The 18,548-nt window shown below is 41.8% G+C and overlaps 1 protein-coding gene across 1 annotated transcript in view; it reads left to right on the top strand.

The window, feature by feature from the left end:
* Positions 1 to 14,522, top strand: part of C8B (complement C8 beta chain) — a 44,572-nt gene extending 30,050 nt beyond the window's left edge. Inside the window, exons 9-12 of the mRNA XM_033225040.1 lie at positions 2,254 to 2,417; positions 9,744 to 9,897; positions 11,354 to 11,422; positions 13,676 to 14,522. Of these exons, the coding sequence (XP_033080931.1) occupies positions 2,254 to 2,417; positions 9,744 to 9,897; positions 11,354 to 11,422; positions 13,676 to 13,830 (542 nt within the window). The 3' untranslated portion in view covers positions 13,831 to 14,522. The remainder of the gene's footprint in view (positions 1 to 2,253; positions 2,418 to 9,743; positions 9,898 to 11,353; positions 11,423 to 13,675) is intronic.
* The last annotated feature ends 4,026 nt before the right edge of the window (positions 14,523 to 18,548 follow it).

Genomic DNA, 18,548 nt, shown 5'->3' with positions numbered 1-18,548 from the left:
GTCTCCTCTTTCAAGCAATTATAATCAGTGCTGCTCTGAACATCTTACATAGTTATCTGGTACACATGTACAAGTCTCTTTCCAGGGAGTACACATAGGACTGGAACTGCTGGGTTTTAGAGGGTGCGGTTTTTATATTTGACTAGATAATGCTAAACTGTTTTCTAAATGGCTGCACCAATTTATATTCCTGTTGGCCATAGATGAGGACTCCTCCCCTTCCCCTCCCCCAGCTTTTTTTTTTTTTTTTGAGACAGAGTCTTACTCTGTTGCCCAGGCTGGAGTGCAATGGTGTGATCTCAGCTCACTGCAGTCTCCACCTTCTGGGCTCAGGCAATCCTCTCACCTCAGCCTCCTGAGTAGCTGGGACTACAGGTGCATGCCACCATGCTCGGCTAATTATTATTATTATTTTATTTTGTATAGAGACGAGTTTTGCCATGTTGCCCAGGCTGGTCTCAAACTCTTGGGCTTAAGCCATCTACAAGCCTTGGCACCCCAAAGTACTGAAATTACAGGCATGAACCACCATGCCTGGTGGAGACGCCCCCTACTTTTTAATGCTGCTCAGGTGTTGCAGGCTCAGACTTGAGGAGCTGTTTTACACCAGTTCTTTTTTTGTTTGTTTTTTGAGATGGAGTCTCACTCTGTCATCCAGGCTGGAGTATAGTGGCATGATCTCAGCTCACTGCAACCTCCACCTCCTGGGTTCAAGGGATTCTTCTGCCTCAGCCTCCCAAAAGCTGGGACTACAGGTGCCCACCATCACGCCTGACTAATATTTGTATTTCTAGTAGAGACAGGGTTTCACCATGTTGGCCAGGCTGTCTCAAACTCCTGACCTCAAGTGATTTGCCCACCTTGGCCTCCCAAAGTGCTGGGATTACAGGCGTGAGCCACCACGCTGGGCTGTTTTACACCAGTTCTTTTGGCACTGGGGACATAGACACATTAGAATGGAAATAACTCATTGATATGATTGAGGGCTTTCTGGGCAACTCTATAGTTAAAATAATAATTGCTTTATCGTGGCCACTGTTTAGTAAGTGTCTACTACATGCTTAGCACAGGCTTTATAAATTTTCCCACAATTGTCATCTCACACAAAGAAGTGAGACAACATAAGGCCTGGACAGGGCTGTCTGGTAAGTACCTTCATCTCTCCCCGATTTCTTATCTGCACAGTGAAGATTATATAGCTACTATTTTGTAGTGAAGATTAAATGCATTCATACATGTACAGCACTTGGATTAGTGACTGACACATAAATAATCAATAATTATTAGCTGTTAATATACCATTTATTCTTTACATGGATGCGGAGTATCCACTTTGCAGATGAGAACAAAAAAGAAATCTCATACTGTATAAATAATTTGTCCAAAACCACAAGGCTAGACAAAATCATAGCTGGACTCATGCCTGGTCAAGGTGTGTAGGGTGAGTGGAGGAGAGGATGAACTCAGCTTCCCCCAGGTGAGCTCCACTATACTCTACCTGCAGAAGTCAGTTTGGGGAGAGGAAAGTTATTTGACCAAGGAACAGTGGCTATAAAACCAGACAAACCTTGTTTAAAATTTATCTTTATCAGCTGCTAGCTGTGTGGGCCTTGGCAAGTCACTTAACAATTCCAGGTATGAGTTTCATAATTTGTGAAGTAGAGCTAATAATGCTGGGCTCCTAAAATTCCTGTCTGGTAAAAGAAAATATCATACCCTATCTCTCTATCTATCCATCTACCTCTCTGTGTGTCTCTCTATTATCTATCTATCTACTATCTGTTATCTATCTATCTATCTTTCTATCTGTCTTTCTACCAATCTATTATCTATCTCCTATGACCTATCTACCTACTTATCTATCATCTATCTTCCTATCTACTCTCCTATCTACCTACCTATTTGCCAGTCTATTATCTACCTATCTACCTACCTATTATCTCTTTATTTATCTATCTAGTCTAGCTATCATCTATCTTCCATAAACTTACTCAGTAACTAGCACTTACAGTTGCTCAAGATATATGTCTTTTTCTTGTCCTGCCCTCAATTTGTGTTGCTTATGGATGGGTGACTTTCCCTTTGCCCCATGCACCACGGCTGCCCTGTGGGCAAGGAAGTGTCTGGTCTACCCACATCTCTCAGACAAGCTCAGTGAATATGATGTACCCAAATTGTTGGTTGGGTTGCAGTAAATTCTAGGGGGCAGAGGGGTATCCTCTGTGACCTGCTAGCTCTCTGTGTCCATTCCAGACAGAAACAAGAGGGACACCGTGGTGGAGGACTTGGTGGTCCTGGTACGAGGAGGGGCAAGTGAGCACATCACCACCCTGGCATACCAGGAGCTGCCGACAGCGGATCTGATGCAGGAGTGGGGAGACGCTGTGCAGTACAACCCAGCCATCATCAAAGTTAAGGTACACAATGCTGCTCTACCATCCTTTCCTCCACCCGGAAAATAGCTTCTGAGGACCTACTATGAGCCAAGGTATAAAATGCAGAGATCACTAAGACCCAGGCCCTGATTTTGAGACATATATACAATAGTAGAAAATATATTTTAAATAAATAAATTATAACACATTGCTCAGTACTACCTAGAGACCTTTGACTCCCTCTCACTTGGGCCCCAAGTTGCTAAAAGAAACTAACAATCAGCTTCTAATTCTAGCTTGCTCCTTCGTCTTCTTCTTTTTCAAGACAGGGTCTTGCTCTGTTGCCCAGGCTGGGCTTCAGTGGTATGATCTTGGCTGACTGCAGCCTCCAGCTCCTGGGCTCAAGTGATCCTCCTGCCTCAACCTCTCAAGTAGCCGGGGTTACAGGTGCATGTCACCATACCTGGCTAATTTAAAATTTTTTTTAGAGAGATGGGGTCTTGCTATGTTGCCCAGGTTGGTCTTGAACTCCTGACCTCAAGTGATCCTCCCACTTTTGCCTTCCAAAGTGCTGGGATTACAGGTGTGAGCCACTGTGCCTGGCCTCTAGCCTCTCTAATGAAATAAAAGAAATATTAATTTCATTAAAATATAATCAATTAAATTAATGTTCCTTTTATTTCAGTAGAGAATCACTCATTTAATTATTTATTCATTAAACATTATGCATTCAACCCACAAATAGTTGCTAAATTCCTGCTATGCTACAGGAACTAAGGTACTAGGGAAAAATAGAGGAAGATGCAAGGATAAAACATACAGTCTATGAGGGACAGTAAGATACACACACACATAACTCTTACAGGACAGGATACGACATCACAACAACTAACATGTCTTGAGCACCTAATATATTCATGACCCTCTTTATAAATGCTTTTTCATCTAACATTTAAAAATGTTATTTTGTTTAATCCCCACACTGGTCTGCAAATTAATTATTCTTATCTCCATGTTGTGATTGACAAAAATCAAGGGCTAGGGAGGTTGTATCCATTTTTGGCTGCTCAAGAGTCTATTCGGTTCAAACAAAAGACTGACTTCTTCCCTCCCCTCTAGACTTTCCTGTGGGTTTGATGAATAAAAAATAATGATCTTAACCACTTGTCACCCAAACTAGAGAGTTTTACAATGTTAAACTAAAAAGATGTTTGTTAGACCAGGACTGTCATACATATCAGTGATGGTAGGTCCTTGCCTGTGGGGACTTCTGCATGGTGCCCATAGCACAACTTAACACCATGCTCTTCTTGCCAGTGTCTGTACAGTCATTATGTGCTAGTACCGACCCGCTGGGGATCCCACCTTGCAGTCAAGGTAGAGGGTTGAGGGGCTGGACCTCTGATGAGAGACTCTGCAGTCTCTAGTCTGGGTGATTTCTTTATTTGCATGTCAAATGCATAGCTTCTGCGGAACAAGAAGACTGCCATTCAAACCCTCTCCTTTGCACTTATTCAGCGGTGGCACTTAAGGTACAATTGCTGACAAACATGAGAAGGATAAAATCAGCTGAGCTGCAGGAGCTCCTGAGAAATCTGGGCTTGGCTGATGCCATGGTGACATTGATGGGCATCACAGCTCATCATGGGAGAGAACAGAGTTCAAGGGAAAATAGATCTCTAGCCTTTATTTCTTTTTCCTGAAATATATTCCCTGAATCTTTTTTAAAAAACTGAGAACCAAAGGAATGCCCTGGTTACTCAGATCAGTTGAATGTGCCTGTTTGGCCACTGGGAATGTCAAATGCCAAGCATGTGATGTGATGTGGGATGTGTTAGAGAATCAGAGATGTTTTGGGTACGTTGCAAGAGTGGAGGAGGTGGGAGTGTTGAAGGTTTTCACACACCTCTGTACCTTCTCACCCTGAGTTGGAAATATACACTCTGGGCATCCCACTCTCACATGCATTTTTTCTGGCAAAAGAAAAGTGCAGATGGCTTCACATTATGTCAGAATAATTCTTCTCCACAAAGCCAGCTTACCAGGTAGCTGGAGTGGCAATTGATTTCAGGACAGCAGAGCCCAGTAGACAAGCAATTTCTAGATGCAATAGTTTCAGCCAAGGCTTAATTATGTAAACCAGTCTTCAAGACCAAGGCCTAAAACATAATTTCTATAGAAGCAGGTAGGCAGGGAAGGAGACCACAGAGGAATCCCTTCTTAATATTTAGTGGTAAACTTTACACATAGTTAGCTCTTTGTTCAAAGAAGACTTAAGAGGCAGCAATGAACATATAAAGATATTTTTTAACACAAAAGATTGAAATTATGTTCATAATATAGGAAATCATGATGTCTAAAAAACCAGAAAAATAGAAGTAAATTTTAGAATACATTTTCTGTGATTATCATAAAATTCAAGGAAAAGAAGAATTTATGAAATAAAAGTTGAGGTGTTTAGACACTAATCAGGTGAAAAAGCAAGTGACTGAATACAGGAAACCAAACATACAATAGCAGAATTAAAGCCCACACTGGAAGCTATAAAGGACAGAACTGACATTGCAGAAAATTGAGACAGTGATGTGGAAGGTGTTGTAAACATGTGCTTATAATGCACAGGGAGATTAAAACAATGGCAGGAAAGAAATATGATGGACAGAGAGTACAGGAGTAGAAAGCTTAAAACACAGAGATTTCTTTCCAACAATGAGACAAGATTAAATGTGAAAACACATTAATCAAAAACATAAGAGAATCTTCCCTGAGCTGATAATGCAGAATGAACAGCTCATTGAAAACTAAGCCAAAGTACTGAAAACAAAACAAAACTGAAACACATCCTGGTGGAAGTGTTTACTTTTAGGAACAAATATATCCTAAAGGAATAAAAGTCAAACTGGCCCTAGAATTCTTTGCAGTGTGAAATGCTTGAAGAAAATGGAGCAACAACTGTGGCGTCTTGAAGGAAAAACTTGTGGCCTAGTGAAATAGTCATTAATGGGTGAAGAATTCCAAAGAGATTTTAGATAGTAAAAGAGTCACATAAAAGGTTGCTAGATTTCGCAAATGAAAACACAGAAAGTTCAGTTCAATTTGAATTTCAGATAAATAAGGAATAATTTTTTAGTGTAAGTATCTCCCAAATGTCACATGGGGTATACTTAAACTAAAAAAATATATATTTGTTTTTTAATCTCATATTAAAATATAACTGAATGTCCTGTCTTTAACTGGTAATCCTAGTCACAAAGTCTGTCATCCATGTACATTTCTATGCTAGTCAGGATAGTTAGGTTGTGGGCTGAGTCCTATGCTGGTGGAGAAGCCATTGTATGAATCAATGGCATCGCCCAGGGCAGAAGGGAAAAAATATGGTAATGAATGGTGCTCACACAGAGATCAGGATAGCCTAGGTCATGATGCAGAGAAACAATCTCCACATTTCAGTAGCTTGGTACCACAAAGCTTGTTTCTCAATCACATATGTCCAAAGTGTGTTGGCAAGGGGCATTTGCTCCCTGTAGTTGCTCACAGATCCAGATGATGGGGGCTGCATCTTGCCATGTGCTCCCAAGATCACTATAGCAGTGATAATAAAAGAGTGGGACAAGTCACTTCACTCAGTTTGGAAAGCCTCGACCTTGAAGTGACACTCTCTTCTCACCTGTCACTGGTTAAAACAAGTCACATTGCAAACCTGCCTTCAAAGAGAGCAAAAATGGCAGCCTTACCATGTGCCCAGAAAGAAAAGAAGCTAAAGTATTTAATAAACTGTAATAATGACCCTCATACCTTTCTCAAAGCAAATTATTCAAAGATTTTCTCAAAGCAAATTACTCTGGTCCAGAGAGCGCTTAAAATATAAATGTTGTGGCAGCATATGCCTGGAAAGACAGTGTTGGATTTGGACCGACAAAGCTCACCTGCAAAAATAAATTCTGAATTTCAAAAAGGAAAATCCAGCAGGTGCGGTCGTTCACACCTGTAATCCCAGCACTGTGAGAGGCCAAGGAGGGTGGATGACATGAGGTCAGGAGTTCAAGATCAACCTGGCCAACGTGATGAAAACCATTTCTACTAAAAATAGAAAAATTAGCTGGGTTTGGTGGCAGGCGCATGTAATCCAGCTACTCGGGAGGCTGAGGCAGGAGAATCTCTTGAACCCGGGAGGTGGAGGTTGCAGTGAGCTGGGATGGTGCCATTGCACTCCAGCCTGGGTGACAGAGTAAGACTCTGTCTCCAGAAAAAAAAAGAAAAAAGGAAAAGAAAAAACAAAGAAAACCCTCGAATATAACTAAATGGCTGATAACATATCAAAAAAAATTTTACCACAAATGAGATCCTTAACATGTAAGGAAAGATAGTTTTGAAGAAAGAGACATCTCAAAGGAGATGAACACTTCTCAGTTGGTTTATAAAGATACAAAATGTTTAACTTCTGTAGTCATAAAAAATAAAAATTAAAGTAACTACAATATTATATTCTACCTATTAAATGGACAGTGATTAAAAGTCTACAATACTCACTGGCATTGACTGTGATGAGATGGATATTTCTGTCAAATAGGATGGGAATATAATTTGATACAATTCTTTAGGAACAGAATTTAAGCGGATATATCCAATACATTAAAAATGCTTATAGCTTTTCATCCAACAACCCCCAATGCAAAAGTGTACTAAAGAAATAATTTGACAAGTTGGTAAAGATGTATATGTAAAGGCATGTCTTCGTTTGTTATTTGAAGTAGCAAAACGGAAAAGAAAGAAAGGAAACTCTCGAGTCCTAAAGGCTCAAGAACAGATGAAGAGTTGAATACATTGTGGCTCACCCATATAGAAGGATACTCTGAAGCTGTGAGAAGCCATTTTGTCAAAGACGATGGAAACGTGTGGGAAAATGCTCATATTCTGATGATAAGTGAAGAAAGTGAGATATAAAATTGCCCTTTTGCCACCAATTTGGTGTAAATAGTTACCTATTCATCCTTGGATAGGTCCATCTACCTCCCCAAAAATACACACTGAAAGGAACAGACCACAGTGTTAAGAGGTCACATCCTTTTTCCACTACTCACTAGCTTTGTGACTTTTGTGAATCTACTTAATGTCTCTGTGCCTCAGCTTTTTCACCTGTACAAGAAGGAAACAAAAGACTAATGACCTCATAAGATTGTTGTAAAGATTAAGTTAGATAATGTATGTGAAGTGTTTAATTCAGCACCTAATAAATGCTAGCTATGGTAATAATTATTTGTTATTGCTAAGAACACCAAGGTTTAGTATAGAAACTTGTGTAGAGTTTAGTCGGTGCTCACCAGTTCTTTGCAGCAATATGATGAAAGAAAATTTTCACAAGGGCAGGTGTGTTAAGGATTCAATGATCAATGTGAGTGGTTGGAATTGTGTATTGGGGGAAGAGGTGGGAAAGAAAGAGAAAGAGAAAAGGAGGACAAAAGGTAAGGAGGGAGGAGCAAAAGGAGAGAAGAAAAAAAGACAGGAAAAAATGAGGAGCAAATCAAAGAACAGATGAATGTGCTATATTAAGTTTAAAAAGGAAATTGGGAGTCTTGAGGAGTTGCTGTTAAACTGCAAGTCAAATCATAGCTTGCAAAATTTGGAGAAGCCTAGGAGGGAGATTGTAAATGGGAATAATCAAGCCATTTTTATCAATAATCACAGTGAAGTAGGAGGAAAAACACAGGTTTGGGAACCGAATTCTGGTAATACCATATTGTGAACTGATCAAATTACTTAGCCTCACCTGAAAATGGGGCTGATAATTGCTAGTTTGTGAGGACGAAGTAGGATCGTATTTGTAGACCTCCACACAGCTCCCAGGACACAGTACATATGGAAGATTCATTCCAGTTTGGCCTCTGATTTCCTCTGTCTCCTGCAGCAAATCTCAGTGCTGGTAGGAAAATGCCTTTGTGGTTAATGGCAGCCTTTTAAGGTGCTTCAGGAGCAAAATCAGATTATTGGAGGAGCTCTTCACTGGTGTAAAGCAAGCTCCCCTCTTTCTGTCTCCAAACTCCCACCCCCACCCCTTGTGTGGCCAGCAGGTTGGATGGTTCTGCAAACAGCCCCTGGATCAATTCATTGACCACAAAATGGTGAGACAATGGGACCACCAAGGGGCCTTGCTTTGCCCACTGGAGCGAAGGTCAGCGTCAGATGCATTAAGAAATGGAAGCAATTTTCTTCCCAAGGGAGGCTTCTATTAGTCATGATTGCCTGCATTTAGACATACCCTAAACTCTCCAGGGCAGGATTAGGGCAGAATCACAAGCAAAACCTGGAGAGGAACCTGGCCCTGGAGTTGCAACTTGAGTCAAGAGGAATAGAACATTTTAAACTATCTATTTGGACTGTCTGTGCCTCTGGTTTTTCTAACCCACAAACAATGCACATCTATCTGTGACATCTCCCTCTCAAACACGGCCATGCCCACCGAGTGAACAGCATCTGCTGATTCTTCCTCTATGCATCTGACAGCCAAATCCTCTCATCCATACCTCCTGCCATCACCTTAATGAGGTCTTCCATCCGCCTACATCCATCCAACCACTATATTCACTTAGCTGGGGGCTGGACTCTCGAAACACAGAGCTGAGACGTTGCCCTGATCTCCAGGAGCTTACAATCTAATCAGAAAAGAAAAACAAAAAAAGGAACTCTGCACATAAAAAAAAAAAAAAGTATTGACTATAAAGGAGCAGTAAAAAACCTGGGATTTGTTTCAGATGAGTAGTGCAGACAGTACCTTTAGTGATTAATGGAGGGAAGGTGTCCTGTGAGCTTTGGAGCTCTGAAAGATTCCTGATGGTGACTCTTGCGGGATGGGCATGATTTTGATAGGTTTGGAGGGCATAGTGATGTTGGGACGGTACTCCTATAATCCTTCCAAAGAGCTGCTGGAAAATCACCTTCTCTGCCCCACCAAAGATAGATGAACTATCCACTCCTTTCTGCTCTCACCTGCTTCTTTCTGCAAGTTTCTGCTCTTGCCTGTAACCACCATGTGGTAACCATCTGTTGGTATGTTTGTCTCTGTCTCTCTCGATTCTGAGTTCCTTGACAGCAGGGATTTTATCTTACCCGTTTTTTTTTTTTTTTTTTTTTTTGTTTAATGCCTAGCACTTAGTAAGCATTCTCAGTGTTTGTTGACCTGAACTTGAGTAAGCTAATTTGTGTATATCGGGTAAGGGGAAGCAGAGAGAAGATGGGGCATCTATCTAGTTTCATAGGAACCCACATGTGGTCTCTGTGCAGTGATCCTGGTCCATTCCTTTGTAGTTTTGCTTTACACTTCTACTTGATAAATGTTTTTCTCTTTAAATAAGTGCCCTTTTCTCTTTCCAGGTGGAGCCTTTGTACGAACTAGTGACAGCCACAGATTTTGCCTATTCGAGCACAGTGAAGCAGAACATGAAGCAGGCGCTGGAGGAGTTCCAGAAGGAAGTTAGTTCCTGCCACTGTGCTCCCTGTCAAGGGAATGGAGTCCCTGTCCTGAAAGGTACCACTTTCAGGCAGCCAGTGTCCCTGGTAGAAGCCATAATCTGAAGCAGACTAGGGGCCAGCCATTTGCCTGCTTCTATTTACCAAGAAGTCAGAATTTAGTCCACCGGGAGAAACTACTCTGGCTGTCAGTATACCTGGGTTCTAGCCCCATGGGTTACTGTGGGTGACAGCATCATTAAGCTGAATTCAGGAGCAGGCTGAGACCCTGTGGTCCACAGCAAGGAGTGGGAATAGACTCAGAGTATCTCTATCCAGAAGATGGCCTGGGCTGAGGAGGAGAAGCCCTTTGTGCATGTCCTGACTAATATGTAATAAGATTTGTGGGTAGCAGCAAGGATGGGCCACTAGAACTTGATTGTTAAACTCAAGAGACATGCCTGGGGTTACTGCAGTGGGCAGGGCAGACTGGGAGGGGTGAAAGCCTGAGATCTTATGCTCCTGTTGTGATTGGTTAGCAAGACTGTAAAAAAGAGGCCAGCCCAGCACACAAAACACGGCATCAGGAGCAACTGGTTACAGCAAGTCCCAGCCCAGGAACCAGCTGGAGTCAAGGCAGAGCCCATGTGAATTAAGTTAGCTCAATGGAAGGGACAAAGAAGAAGGCATATTCTCAGGCAGAAAGAGTCCAGTTGCCAGACTGGGATTAAGGAATATGTCTCTAGCTCTTTGGACAGGATGGACATGAACAGAGAAGACATAAGTGAGAGCATATGGCCTAAAAGTTCTGCTATCAGCACAAGGACCCCTATGTGAGGGTTAGCTCTGCAGCAAGTGGAATCAGCTCATCAGCTCAAGATTTTAATCTAGGGTTGCTGAACTCTCCCTTGCCTTGTGTGAAATTTGGACCCAGAAACTTGGACCCACCTGAGGCTATAGAGTGAAGGTGAGGGAGAATATGGAGCCAGAGAGTGGGGTGCTTGCAGGGCCTGACCTATGGTGGGCAATCCTGTAAAGAGATTTCTTGTGATTCAGATGAGAAGTTCCTTGACAGATTGCAAATTCGCATAGGGAATTACTTCCAAGGAGTCAGAACTGGCCAAAAGTCAGATGAGACATCTAAGAGTAAGGAGTTCCCCATCCTTGAGGTATTCAAGCCTAGGCTAGGCAATTATTTGGGATGAAGTTGAACGTCAATGACAATTGGCCTCAGTGACTGCTAATGTAGCTTCCGACACTGAAAGCATTTAAGAATGGGTCAAATGTCAGCTAATGAGTAATTGTCCTCAACAACTTTATGTATTCCCAGGGATGGCAATAAACACCCCCTCATGGCAAAGGCCTTCAGGAAAGGAATAGGTATTCCTGGCACTGAACCTGCCCTTAGCAAGCTATTTAACTAAATATGCGCTCTGTTTTAACCTGATGGAACTGCAGTGATGTGGAGGGCTGAGCTCCAGGAGTTCTTTGCTCCACCTGGCATGATTCACACTTTCTCTGCCTTGTCTTCTCAGGATCACGCTGTGACTGCATCTGTCCTGTTGGATCCCAAGGCCTAGCCTGTGAGATCTCCTATCGGAAGAGTAAGTTGATTGGAAAAGGAACTCTGGGGAGGTCCAGAGAATAATTCACCAGAACAAGAGCAAGGTGCGGGTGTGGAGTGTGGTGCTGGATACTAGGAAACCTGAGATCCATCCTGCTTAAACTCAGCTTGGGTTCAAATTCTATCTTCATCATTTAATAACTGATGCATTGATTGTTACTCATTTCATTATTTTTACAACACAGAGTGCGGCATGTTAGAGAAATATCAATGCGTGGCTTTTGTAAGCCATCTCTTTGGATCATTCTGGAATGCTTACCCTCTTTTTCTGCTTAGGATGCTCCTATTCAGCCCTCAAATTCCAGCATGGATGCCCCCTCCTCCATAGAAAATTCCTCTAATCCCCAAGGAATTAGCTAATTCCTCCTGCTGGCTCCCCCGGGACTTTGAACATGTATCTATTATAGCTCTTTGTGTATTGTACTTTGGGTTGATGTGTCTATCTAGCTCCCCTGCACCTGTGAGTAGGGACCATATCCCATTTACCTCTGTGTCTCAGTAGCCAGGCGCAGCTGCTGCTCAGTGATAATAGCCGAATTAACAAATGAAAGACTTGGCTATCATTAAGATCCCTTCCAGCTCTCAAATTCTTTGGCCAATTTAACACATAAGAGTTCTCAACCTTTCACTCCTCTCTCACTTTTATTCCTTTCTGTGACATTTTGGTGATACTGTTCAATATGGAAATGGCACATGTAAAACAAACAACGAACATTTACTGGACACTTTACTATATACTAGACACCTTGCTGAGTGCTTGAACTCAGCTTGGGTTGAAATTCCATCTCCATCATTTAATAACTGACCTTGAGCAAGATGTTCAGCCTCTTTATGCCTCAGTTTCTGTGCCTGTAAGATGAATATGATCATATTAACTACCTCATAGAGTTGTCTTGAGTTTGTAACGAGGCATATAAAGCATTTGGAATGATACCTTACACATTGTAAAAGCAAGATAACATTGGTTACTTTTTAAAGAGCACATTGTTACTTTGTATCTTATATATATTAAATTCTTTAATCCTCACAACAACCCCATGAAGTAGATATTATTGATATTCCCATTTTATGGATGAAGAAACTGAGGTTCAATGGGTCACTCACTAACATGCCCAATAGTCACGCAGTTAGGAAGTATAGAAACTGAGGTTCAGGTCCAGTGGGTCTGCCCCCACAGCCTTTGATTGTAACTACTGCCTGCACTCTTATGTTCCCAGTGAAACACTCAAGGTTGTCCACCTTCTCATCTTGCACTTCAACCATGCCCGTAGCAGTCGTCTTCCCAGTGAGTCTGCAGTCACACAACCACAGGGTTCTCATTGGCTGGAGGAGCCCTTGGGAACCATGCACTCCAGCTCTCTTATTTTTCAAATGGAGAGGCCCAGAGTTATTTAAGTAATTTACCCAGAATTACACTGTGAGGCAGTGGCATAGCTGGACACATGATATATCATGATGGAAGTAATTGATGACTTGCCAATCTCACCAACAATCAAAAATCCTCAAGTGAAAGCAAAGTGTCAAGGTGTGGAAAGCACTGGTGTCTGTTGTCTACAACATCCATTGCTCACAGTAGATAACACAGCTCCATTATATAGGTTGAGAAGAAGGTAACTGTCCAGCCCTATAGCTGGGATCTGTCTAAGCTGGAAACCATTCATTCATTTATTTATTCATCCATTCATCCATTCAACATATGTTTAGCAAGGGCCTCCTGTGTGCCAGTTTAGCTGCTGGGTGAGCAAATCAGATATAGCCCCTGCCACAATGGAGACTTTGCTTTGGAAAGGAAGGCCAATATCATTTGAATTGTCCCATAAAGTTCTTTAAAGTTTAAATTGTAACAACTGCTACAAAATGCTCAGAGAACTTAAGATATGGGAACTGATGGAAAGTTAGGAGTCACAGGGAACTGATAGGGAGTTGGGGAGTCAGATAAGGTTTTCCCCAAGGAAATAACACTTTTACTAAGATCTGAGGGGTGAATTGGATTGACCAGGTGAGTAGAGGAGGGAAGAGTGTTCTGGGCAAGGGGGGAAAGCCTATGCAAAGGCCTTGTGGTAGGCAGGAGCATGACAAGTACAATGGCCAGGAAGATGGCCAGTCAACTGCAGCAGGAAGCTTAGAGATTCAGACTCCCAAAGCCTTTTGGCTTGCATACCTCACCCAACCCCAGTAAGTCACCAGAATATAACAAGGGCTAATTGATGTTTATTGACCTTCTTTCTTATAGATATCCCCATTGATGGGAAGTGGAATTGCTGGTCAAGTTGGTCTTCATGCTCTGGAGGACGTAAGACAAGACAAAGGCAGTGTAACAATCCACCTCCTCAAAATGGGGGCAGCCGCTGCTCAGGCCCTGCTTCAGAAACACTTGACTGCTCCTAGCAGATAATACAGCAGTGGGCTACATACAGTGAGAGCTCTGAGCCCTCAAATACTCAGGCCAGCTCACCCCTACACCAGTTTCCAGCTGGGGTTCATGCAAGGACAAAAGGCAGTGCCATGCAGGCTGTTTAAAATAGAGATATTAGCTTGTAAAATGCCAGTTGATTTAAATAAATACTGAGTTAAAGGCTTAAGCATCTTTGTAATCCTCACCTTACTCACTCTACAATTTTATTTCACTCATATTGACTACCAGCCAGGAATTGTGTTGGAAGTTGTTCACATTTCACTTCCACTTTCTAGCTGCGACTGGCATATAGTAGGTGGTTAATAATGAATCGATGAATGAATATTAATGTGTACTTTCCTTGATGAGTACAAGGTCTTGTTCAATAATAATAGTAGTTCCTGTTTATTGGATGACTACTATATGTCAGCCATGGATTCTGTATATTAATTCCTTCCATCCTCATGACAGTCTTATAAAGTAGATGCCAGAACAGCTGGGGGAACTGAGGCTTACAGCACTTAAGCAATTTGTCCATTGTTACACAGTTAGAAAGCGGCAGACCTGGGCTGCAAATTCAGGCTCTAGAATTTTAAATTCTTAACTATGATGCTCTCTTACCTGTCAGTAAATGAATATCTGATTAACAAAGAGTTTTTCATGAAATAAAATGCAGCAGAAATTACTGTGTCTGTGTGTGTGTGTGTGTGTGTGATTGACAAATCTCCAGCCACTCCCTTCTGAGGAGAGAGGATCCTGGTCCCCCAGCTCACTTTGATGCTGCGTATAGGAAGGGTGTGATTGTACATGTTGGAAGCAGGAGTTCTGGGGCAGAGTGGAATTGTTGTGCTTAATAAAGGAGTGGCAAGGTGGGTTCCCAGGGAAGATCCTGAGCTGGAGACAAGAGCCAGGGAAACTGATCCCTGAAGGAGAGAAGGTTGAAAAAGGAGAGAAAGTTGAAAGAGAAGAGAAGATCATGGTGGCTGGAAGAGGAAACACATGAAAGAGAATTTTAAGTTGATGGTTGTGGGGTAATGTGCAAAGTAAACTGTTCCCTACCTCCCCCATGAAACTGTCTGTACATTCTACTTTGCTCACTTATGCTCTTGTGCAAATACCATTTTGAGGGTAGGGCAGAAGGCTTGAAGAAGAGAATAAGAAGACAATTTTTCTCTGGGCTACCAGAAATAAAATTTTAATTTTCTAGATTGTCAAGTGAGCATTTAAGCTTTATTTCTCTCATTCATTCCATCATATTAAAATATCCTGTAAGATTTTCTTTGCTCTTGGGCCCCTCCTGTCTGATTTAAGTACTTCAGGTGAATTTGTTGAAATAAAGTTGGTGGAGTAAAAAGCAGTTTGTTAAAGGTGAATTGGTTCATCCTATTGATTCAACCCATTGATTTTCAGCCAAACCATTTGCTTGGAGTTTACCACTGGGTTTGATGCTGGGGCCTGAGACCTTAACATATGACTCCAAGCTTTGGTTACTGGCACACAGCAATCTCACCCAACCAGCTGTCTGGAATTGAGTCCATAGAACAGCCATCAGAAGGAGCTTCTATTGTACTGCTAGGGGTTCTTCCAGCAAGTGTGGTGATCCTGCCTGCCTTCCTGCATCCCCGTGGCCCCTGCAATTCAGCTGACGGGTCTGGGCCCTTGTTTGGTTTAATATTATTGCTTTGCCGTCTGCTGTTATTTCAACAGGATAATCCAATAATGTTTTATCTCTTTCATTATACTGAAGCTGTATAATTTTCTTGAGTTATAATCTATCTTCTTTTAAGATTCCCTCGAGACAGGGAAGAGCGGTTCTGTCTTTGCTTGATGGGAGGCTCCCATGAAGCTGACACTAGCACTCTGAAGCGAGCGCTGCCAAATTAAATTCTGAATCTCAATCACAGCCACTGTTTCTAATGGGAAATTTGAGTTGATTATGGAGATGACAGCCCAGGTTCACATTTATTGCATTTAGCAGAAATTGTTTATCCTATTAAATACGGTCTTGAAGGAGCGACAATTGAATTTTGGAGCACGAGTGAATACCCGGGTGACGCCCAGGCATTGCTAAACTGCGTAATAATTATATTCTTATTTGTGGGCTGAACTTCCCCACGTGGCTCTTTCTGCAAACAAATGCATTTTGGAGGAGGCTGAAACATAATGCAAGAATTAAACAAAATAAATGCAAACTGTGCTTTTGGAAAATCTTGGCAACTGTGGCTTTCACTAGTGTACCGGTGAAGGAGCTGCAGCATTCAAGGGGCAGAGTCCAGGCAGGACAGTTTGGCTGTGGTCCTGGAAGCTTGAACACAGCACAAGACGCCTGGATGTGGGAGATTTTTGCATCCCAGAACATAAATCTTGGAAATGCTTTTAGCTCCATGTGCTTAATGTCCAAGTGGGAGGCTTTTCGTGTGACCTTGGACTAATAACATAACTTCTGTGGGAATAATAATTATTATAATTAGTTTAACAATAGTAATAATAATAATAGCTGCCAATTATAGAGTGCTTCCCAGTTTATGAAGTCTTTTAACCTACATTATGTTATTTAATCTTCATCTGAATTTCATAAGGTAGATATTAATATGATCATTGGATGACAGGTAGAGAAAGCTTCAAATGGAAACTCGATCCTTATGACTAATGAGTCAACTATAGAAGTCAGGATGGGATACAGAGGTCAGGAGAAAGAGCACTTGCTGGCAGAAAATCCAGATAGAAGGAAAAGTCATCTCTGTCTTAAAGAAGAGGACTCTGGCCTGCTCCCAAGTACTTATAAAAAAAAAGTCCTCAGGAGAAAGTGGGCCTGGCACAGAAAGCCCTTGAGGACATCAGCCTGGTGACCTTCACGATCTGCACCTTGGTGGAAAAACATACTGGTCATAGGATCTTGCACACAGCAGCCCCACCACTCGCCCTCCTGTTGAGGCCAATTCCTCACTCATCCTCCAGGTCTCAGCTATCTCTTCTTTCCTACAGCCTTCCTTGCTTCCATTAGGTTAAGAGAGAGATGTCTACTCTCTCTGTTTTCATTTCACTCTGTACTTCCGCCATCATAATAGAAGTAAGTCTGAAAGTCTGAAAATAGAGATGACATTTCGTTTTACAGATCGAAGATGTCCTTAATGACATCATGTCTACTCACCAATGTTTCTAGACTTTGCAGACATTGTATAATTTACTTGCTGTGTATTCTTTCTCAAATATGGCATCCATGAAGGCAGGGACAGTATCTACTGTGCTAATATATCCCAACTTCTAAGTTTAGTGACTGGCATAAGTAGACCATCAATAAATAATTGTGTAACTAACGAATTAATGAAAGGAATAAGTAGGGCCTAGGGAAGAACTTTCTCATGCTGGTGAGAACCTTTAGTGAATTTGTGGTACATGATAGTGGTATCATGAGAGTAGGGGCAAAGCAACCCCGTGATAGGAGCAACCCATATAATAGTGAAGGATAGGCACTTTCAGCTGGCTTTGTGGGCAGCAGTGCAAGAGCAAAGTGAAATAAAAGGGAAGAAAAAACAGCTGATGTCATGAAGGGACTGATAATACCTGTTTGGAGGTGGTATTGTTGACACCTCCTGGGGATAGCCAGGAATCCCCAAGGAAGCTTTGCCAAGGAAGGGAACAAAATCTCTGCAATTCTTGGTGGAGTAAACCTGAGAAGCACATTGACAGGTTGATGAGAAAACCAAGGCTCAAGAGATTTTAAAAGGCCTGCCTACTATGTGGCAGAGGTAGGAAAGAGGAACTGAAAAAAATCACCTTGCAGCATTCTGCTTCACCCTCAGTGTTCTCATCTCAACATTAGTTTTAAACCTAGAATGGCCACAAAAAACCTAATGGCAACACATTAGCATAGTGCATATTAGGTCTTTGAGATTCCCTGGTTATTGAATGTTGGCACAAATCAGATTTTTCTATGTTGTATTTTCTTCTTTGAGTTATCATTCTTAAATGTTAGGCCAGATTCCAATAATGAGGTATTCAGAAACTCAGGGATCTGTTTATGGAGATACTGGGGGTGTCGTCACAACCTCTTAGGCAAAACTGGAAGGACAGCATAGAGAGAGGCCAAACAGCATAGTGCTTGGAAGCCAGACTGCTGATGTTTGAAATCTGGCTCTGTGACTTAATACCTTGTGGCCTTATACAAGTTATGTACCTGTCTGTGTCTCCATCTCCTCATTTGTAAGATGGGGATGGTGGCAGTGTCAGCCTCCTAGGGTGTTGTGAACATTATGTGAATTACTGCGTTTAGAAGAGCACCCTGAACCTAGTAAGCGTTCCATAATTAGCTATATCATTACTATCATCATTTCCAGGGATTTTCAAAACATCAACAAGAACCACAGGTTGGTTATTTTTTAAGTCATTTAAAACCCCTTTACAGACATTTCAGTGTAAAACCCACTATATCATACAAGAACAAAAAGACATAAAATAGCTTAGCTCCTAGGGAATGTCTTCATAAAGGACATGGATGATTTTTATACCCAAGCTCTGGGTTATTAAGAAAAAATGTATCAGCATAACAACTAATATTTGCAGAGGGCATTACCAGTTACAAAGAACTTTCACATACCTAATCCAGCTTAATCCTCTCAATGCCTGCAACAGGAAGGATTTATTATCTGCCTTTGACAGGTGATGAGACAGAGCCTCGGAGAACCTGAGTGATTTGACCAAGACCACACAG

Source organism: Trachypithecus francoisi, unplaced genomic scaffold, assembly GCF_009764315.1.
Source record: "Trachypithecus francoisi isolate TF-2019V2 unplaced genomic scaffold, Tfra_2.0 Lachesis_group12, whole genome shotgun sequence".
Lineage (NCBI taxonomy): Eukaryota > Metazoa > Chordata > Mammalia > Primates > Cercopithecidae > Trachypithecus > Trachypithecus francoisi.
Note: the sequence above shows the minus strand (reverse complement) of the source record. Positions and strands in the feature narration are given on the sequence as shown.